This window comes from Mus caroli, chromosome X, assembly GCF_900094665.2.
Source record: "Mus caroli chromosome X, CAROLI_EIJ_v1.1, whole genome shotgun sequence".
In the NCBI taxonomy this organism is placed as follows: domain Eukaryota; kingdom Metazoa; phylum Chordata; class Mammalia; order Rodentia; family Muridae; genus Mus; species Mus caroli.
In genome coordinates this window covers 140,664,365-140,671,651 of record NC_034589.1, presented here as the reverse complement: position 1 = coordinate 140,671,651, position 7,287 = coordinate 140,664,365, and the positions used below count along the sequence as shown (strand labels likewise).

The following is a 7,287-nucleotide window of genomic DNA, read 5'->3' as shown; positions in this document are numbered from 1 at the left end:
GAAAGGGAAAGGGAAAGGGAAAGGGAAAGGGAAAGGGAAAGGGAAAGGGAAGAAAGGCAAGGGAAGGGTGGGAAAGAGGGAGGGAGGGAGAGAAGAAGGAAGAAAGGAAGGAAGGAAGTGTTCTGTGTTGAGGGTGCTTCTAGATAATTCAAGAGGAGGCTCAGTAAGTAAGGGCACTTATATTCCTAGAACAAACACTGTAGAAGGAGAGAACTGACTTCTGCAAGTTTTCCTCTGATCTTTACACATGTGCTGTTAGGGACAGACAGACAGATGTGTGTACACACACATACATCTGGTATTAGAAATGAAATGCTGTGTGAGAGTAGAAGGAACACTTTGGTTTTATCCCATCTCACAGAGCAGACCTCATACTATATAGGAAAACCCTACTCTTGCTCCAAAGCCAGTGACAGCCTCAGGCAGTCACATCTGAATCTATAATCAGTTTTCAAAATGTCTTTAATCATTTCATAGACCATTACCTAGCAAGCACTGACAGAGATCTTAAATACATTATCTCAAATTCTGACAAGCACCCAATAAAGTAGGTAACTTTTACTAGATTCCTTATTCCACCCCTAGAATCAAGCATAGTTTCTCAAGAGCGATGAGATAAGAGTAATGACTTCAGCTGGGCGGTGGTGGCACACGCCTTTGATCCAGCACTCAGGAGACAGGTGGATTTCTATGTGTTTCAGACCAGCCTGCTCTCCAGATTAAGTTCCAAGACAACATAGCTCCAGAGCCACACAGAGGAACCCTTAGGGGGTTAAAAAGTACATACTGAGTGTAACTTATAAGTATTTCCACTTCCCTAGTAGCACTTACAGGCATGCTGAGCGTGTATTTATAGAACCAAACTAAGTTAAACTCAGAAACAAAATAGTACAGAAGGATAAAAATTCACGGCACCTGGGAACTCAGAATTAGGTGCAGAAGTCAAAAGTTCTGATAAAGCCCAGGGGTCCCCTAACAGTCAATGGAATTCATAGAAAACTACAGAAAGCTACTTTCTTGAAGAGCAATTACTAGTCTACCTATCCCCCTCCCAAAACCTTCTTTGTTGTCCCCATCCCCCAAAGAGGAATGGATATAGCAAGACAAACGCATCAGAAAGATGCAATTGTAATTAAAAGAGCACATGACAGCCATGGAGATGGCTCAGTGAGTAAAGTAGTCGCCACGTAGGAGTTAAGACTTAGATATGAATCCCTAGAACCGATACAATCCATGGACACGGTAGCACACATTGTCTGCAACCCAACTAGTTCCTATGGGGAGATGGGAAGTGGAGGCAGAAAATCCCAGGAAGCTTGTGGGCCACCTACCCTGGTATACATAGCAGAAAAAAACATGAGGGTCTGGAGAGATTTCTCAGTTGTTAAGAGCACTCCCACTACCCACATGGTGGCTCACAACCACCCACAACTCTAGTTCCAGGAGATCTGATGATTTCTGAACTCCACAAGCACCAGGCATGCATGTGGTGCACATACATACACAAAGAAAAAAGTCAAAAACCAACACAGGACTCTTTTCTCAAATAAGCTTGATAACAAGGACTCACACCTCAGGTTCTCCAAGCCCCATTCTTGCGTGGTACATGTCCTTACAAGTACACACATACACAGTTTTTACAATTATGTGTAAGAGTGTCTGCATGTGTGTATGTGCCATGCCCTCAAAGGCTGGGGGCACTGGATCCCTTGGAGCTGTGGTTATAGACAGTTGTAAACCAACTGTTACATTAAATCTTCTGAAAGAGCAAGTGCTCTTAATCATCGAGCCATCATCTCTCTAGCTCCCAGTAAATAGAAAATTTAAACTGAAAACAAAAACCAGGACATGAACAGTTCTCTCACATGCTTTTCTTTTCTTTTTATCATTTATTTATTTTTTTATTTTATACGTATATGTTTTGTCTACATGTATACCCATGTGTGATTTGTCTCCTCATAGGCCAGAAGAGGGTACCAGATCCCCTGAAACTGAAGTCACAGACATTGTGAGTCAAGATGTGGGTGTTGGGAACCAAACTCAGGCCCTAAAGAAGAGTAGACAGTGCTCTTAACTCTGAGCCATCTCTCCAGCCCAAGCTATGTCTGTTTGGGTAGGATAATCTAGTTGAGTTTCCATTTTCCCTGATATAAAAGTAGGAATAGCTACCCTGTCTTCACAGAGTGTTCTATAGCAATCTCCTCCCAACTGGCATTCCCTCCAGAAGGGAGGAGAATGCTCCTGAGGCACTTTAGTTTCATGTCTGGGAAAGTGGAAACTTGGAAGTTTCTAGAAGATGTTCCTCAGCTTTATAGAAGTAAACACCTACTGGAGGAGGAGTCTCTGACAGACAGCTAGAGAAATAGGAGAGTCTTAACTAGTGAGCTGACTGAAAACTGCCAAGAGCTCCAGCACTGTTGCTTCTGTGAGCTGTCATCCACCATAGAGTGGGCTTTTTGGTGATACACCTACTTTTTAAAAGTCATTCCTGCTCTTAAGTAATCTCTCACTCATACTCTTGTTAGTAATGCTAGGAAAAACTCACTGGTTCACTCTACTGGACTACGTTCCCTTTCTGAGGTGAGTAGGTGTGTATCATGTCTCTCCATAGAAAATCTACCACAGAACACAGAAGGTTGACAGGGAGTCTGAATACATACTCAGAAAGAGTCCCCTCCAGTCTTACCACAGAGCCAGGGTAGAGACGCTTGATGCTTTCCATTATTTCTGCCTTTCGCTGCTGGCGGCTACTCTCCTGCCGGTCAATGCGTGCATCCCCTAATTGCTCCATCACCTGGTTCAGCTCCTTATTGATCTCATCAATACGACGCTTGGCCATCTCTACTTCTTCCGTCAATTCTCCCTCTAGCTTCTTCTGCTCCTCTAGAGACTGCCTACAAAGTAAAGAAACACAGGAGTTAACCTGGCTGGTAAGATAAGACTTGTGACTAAAGGACTCTGGCAGACCCAAAAAGAGGGGCAGGATGAGCATGGAAGAATGTGGAGGGTAAAGAGAGGATTGCAGAGCCACATACTTGCTAGTGGTAATATACTCTTCTAGCTTCTCAATCCGTTTCTGATTCTCTTCAATCTCCCGCAGTTTTTGCTTGATCTTGGCCTGGATAATAAATGCATACCACTATTAGAGGCTGAACCAGTTAACCCAAGTTCATGTGGTCTCGACTTACACCCCTATTGACCCCACTTACCCAAAATTCCAACAGTCCAACATAAACTGTCATGATCTAATACAGGAGGCCTACTACAAGGCAGAAACACAAAGTCCAGTCTACTGCTCCATTAGGGCTTCTAAGGGCTCCAAAATCTCTCAGGAGTACTGTACCCAAGCCAGGGTTCCTCAGCAATCTAAGGCTCAAACCCAAGCAAAGTAAAGCTTCACAGACTTCTCTGACCTTGCTGTCTCATCTGCAAGCTGTAGTAAGTACTTAATCTAGGGTACACATTAATACTAATAGTAGAATGGCAGTGAGTGAAGTATACTTGGCAACAGTGTGAGCTTTAGAGACAGACTGCCCAGGTTCATCCTAAACCTGCAGCTGAGTAATTATGGGATTGCTGTTATTATTAAGCCCCAGATTACTTCACCACTGTAATAGTTTCCTCGTTTTGAAAGTGAGGATAATAGTAACCATCCCTTAAAGGTAATCATAAATGAACTTAAATAAGTGAATATATGTTAAGCATAGTGTTTAGCACACAGTAGCTGCCTGATACATATAAATTTCTGTTCTTATTAAGACTATCATTATTACCTTATTTAGGGATTATCACCCCTGATTGTTTTGTTGTGGTCGATGCTGGGAATTGAATTCAGGGTAAATATGCTAAGCACACACTGCTGCTGAGCTACACTCCCACACCTCATCCTTCAATTTTTGCCTACCTCTGTTTCTACTTTCTTCCGCTCTTCCAGATCTAGACGGTCCTGGTCAGCTTTCTGGTCTCGATTGAACTTCTCCAGCTCCTGAGCCAAAGTAGCTGCTCTCTTGCTAGCTTCTTCTTTCAATCGGTGGTATTTCTTTACCTGTGTTAAGACAGGAAAAAGAGGACAGGTCACCAAGTCAGCCGATGTTAAGTCACCAATCTCTTTGCCAGGACCCTTTCAAGACTTACCTGGTTCTCCTCCAGGGTCAAGTCTCTGCCCTGACTCTGACTCTCTTCCTCCATCCGTTCTTCAAACTCCTGTCGGGCCTTCTCCACCGACAGCATCTCCTTCTCCAGCTCATCCATGTCACCTTTACGTTTCTTATAATGTTTCTGAGCATTCTGAAGAGACTTCTTGGCTGCTTCAAGCTTCTTGATTTTGTGGGATGTATTCTCTTTTGCTTTGATGTACTGAGGCCTCTTCTGATTCAATTCTGAGTCCTTTTCCCTTTTGCCAAAGAGAAAAGAAACTAGTTAGTCCTGCAGAACGTAGGGATCCTGGGCTTTTTACCCTAAAAGAGAGACCTATGTATTCCTAGCCAACCTCATGGAAACATCTTAAAGAACAAGGGCCTCATGCCCTATAGTTCCTCAAAAACAAACAAAAAACCCCAAAACAACAAAAAACAGAGAGGGGTACAGTTCAAGTACTTGTTGGAATCTATAGCATCAGCCTCTCATTTTATTCACTTCAAAAGACAAAATTATCACCCCCTTTTCAACCCTTACAACTCTTTGGTGTTCTTCATGGCAACAGATTCCACTGCATCCTGATAAAAGTCAAAACACTATCCCATAATGTTGAAAGCAAACCCTACAACAGGTCTCTCAATAAAAACTCCCCCCAATGAGTTACCTACTTCTGATATTCAAATTCCTGTCCTTTAAGCTTAAGAGAAACAGCGCTTCTCTTCTAGGATAGACCTTTTGGTCACCCAATAGCTGAACTTGCTAAATTGTCAACTATGAGCCCAGATCTTTTTTTGTTCATTTATTTGTATCACACATGCACTGGCATGTGTGCGCGCGCACGCACACACACACACACACACACACACACACACAACTAGTTAGTGCATGCAGAAATTGGAGGACAACTTGTGGGACTCAGCTCTCTCTTTCCACCATATTGGATCCCAGTAATTTAACTCAAGTCACTAGACTTGGTCTCAAGCACTTTTAACAGATGAGCTATGTCAAGGCTGAGCTACCTTACTGCCCCAAGCTTGAATATTCTACAGTATTAATTGAAAGTCAAGAAATGTGCCTGGTCAAAGGGAAGATAAACAAATTAGTACAATAGTAGACTCTAGGCTCAGAGGATCCCAAGAGAACAGCAACAGCTGCTTAGTTTTAAACAAGCTACAGGTCTGGGCATGCCTCTTACTTGATCTCCTTCTCAATCTGCTGCTGTTCCCGCATCATTTTTCCCAGCTCTTTCTTCTTCTCCTTCAGCTCATCCTCTACCTTGTCCATCCGCTTCTTGTCCTTCTCAATTTCCTTGTTCTTCGAGGCCAGTTCCTTGTTGAGCTTCTCAATCTCCACTTCGTTGTGGTAGAGTTTAAAGAGCTGCAGCTGTACCTGTGCCCGTACTACCTCATCCTTCAGGCGCTGGTAGCGGTCCGCCTAAGCAAACAAGAGTGGGGACAGGGTGTATCAGTAAGGCACTGCCTTTATCTTGGTCCCTCAGATCTAAGGGGCAGCCAGGCCACCAACCTCTTCCTTTTCTTGTTTGGCCTCCTTTCGTTCAGCTGCAATATTTTTCTTGCGATGATAATTAAACTGTGTGTCTTCTTCAGCCTTCACCATTTCTTTCTTTCGCTTGTCATACTCCTGTGCAAGTTCCCCAGAGCGACTAATTTCTTCAAACAGAGCTGTCCTCTCCTTGGGGTTCTTCATGGCAATGGATTCCACTGCACCCTGATAAAGGTCAAAACACTGCCCCATTTAGCCCTCTAATAGCTCAATTCACCCTGCCCAATTCAAAAGTTTACAGGTCCTCCTTTCCTCAACTAGTGCCACATTTCAAGGGGTTTTTGTGGGCAGGAAAGAGTTTAAGTACAGAGAACTGAAAGTCAGTATGTACTCCACCACTGAACTGCATTCTCTTCTCTTCCTTTACTTTTCTTATTTTCAGAGAATCTTGATAAGTTGTCTACACAGGGCTTGAACTTCCTCTGTAGCCCAAACAAACTTTGAACTTACAATCTTCTTGCTTTAGTTGTGGGGTATGGGCCTCTGCCACCAGGTCAGCCATATTGGGCTTTAATGGCACATTTTCTGTCTCTGAGCACAAAGAGACGAACACAAAGGTAACAATGGTATATTGTGTACAATCACTAAAGCAGCCCAGAAAATTCAAGTATGAGATGCAAGAAACAGGTAGGGAGTTCTATTTGGGAAGGTTTTATACAGGTACAGCTGACTTTGGAACATATGGGAAAACTAAACAAGAAAAAAGGACAACAGACTGGGGATAGCATATGAGAGACACTGGGTTTAATCTCTACCACCTCAAGTGTGTGTGTGAGAGAGTGAGGTGAGGGGGGGAGGGATGCGTAAAACAATGACAGAAATGGTTATTTGACAATTCCACAAATGGGAAATGAACAAGCAAAGGCCGGCATGCCAAAGACAGCAAACGAATCTGAGAACTACAGGTGGTAGTTGAATTGGACTAGAGTAGGAAACTGAGGAACAGACTAATGGCAGACAAAGCTACTAAGGCAGGAGAGAATGGAACAATAGTGTTTTAGGAACAATAGGCTTGCAAATTTGCTTGTTCATTCTAAATCAACTGTTTTCAAACTTCAGGTAGCATCACAATAGCCTTAAGAGCTCGCTATAACACAAACTGCACCCCACCACAGAGTCTCTCTTCAGCTCATAATCTGGAATGGGGCCCAAGAATACACATTTGGAACATATCCTCATATGGTATTAATACTGCTGGTCTAGCAACAACAATTTAAGAACAATCATCCTTAGACAAGAAGGAACCACTGAACTGCTTTATGAAAAGACAGGAAAAAAAAAAAGATTTGTGTCTTTATTAGACTAACCCAGCTGAGGGGAGAAATAGGAAGGGGCCAGAATGGAACTGGGAAGCCCACTAAAGCATGTGCTGCTACACATTAGTCTAAGGAAGACACATTAACTTGGAGATAAAGCAGCTCTAGTTGGGACAGGCAACATCAACAAACAGCAAATAGCCAATAATGATTTTTAAACACTCAAGAGGGCTGAATAGGTGGCTCAACAGCTAAGAGCACCAGTCAGCTATTGGATGGAACACAGGCCCCCCAATGGAGGAGCTAAAGAAAGTACCCAAGGAGCTGAAGG

General features: G+C 43.2%; 1 protein-coding gene across 1 annotated transcript in view; it reads right to left on the bottom strand.

Moving 5' to 3' along the window:
• The window catches only part of Smc1a (structural maintenance of chromosomes 1A), a 43,266-nt gene that overhangs the window by 27,084 nt on the left and 8,895 nt on the right, over window positions 1–7,287 (bottom strand). Inside the window, exons 4-9 of the mRNA XM_021153232.1 lie at window positions 5,662–5,865; window positions 5,333–5,571; window positions 4,135–4,393; window positions 3,905–4,045; window positions 3,036–3,118; window positions 2,687–2,894 (exon numbers count right to left, since the gene is read on the bottom strand). Coding sequence (XP_021008891.1) covers window positions 2,687–2,894; window positions 3,036–3,118; window positions 3,905–4,045; window positions 4,135–4,393; window positions 5,333–5,571; window positions 5,662–5,865 — 1,134 coding nt within the window. The remainder of the gene's footprint in view (window positions 1–2,686; window positions 2,895–3,035; window positions 3,119–3,904; window positions 4,046–4,134; window positions 4,394–5,332; window positions 5,572–5,661; window positions 5,866–7,287) is intronic.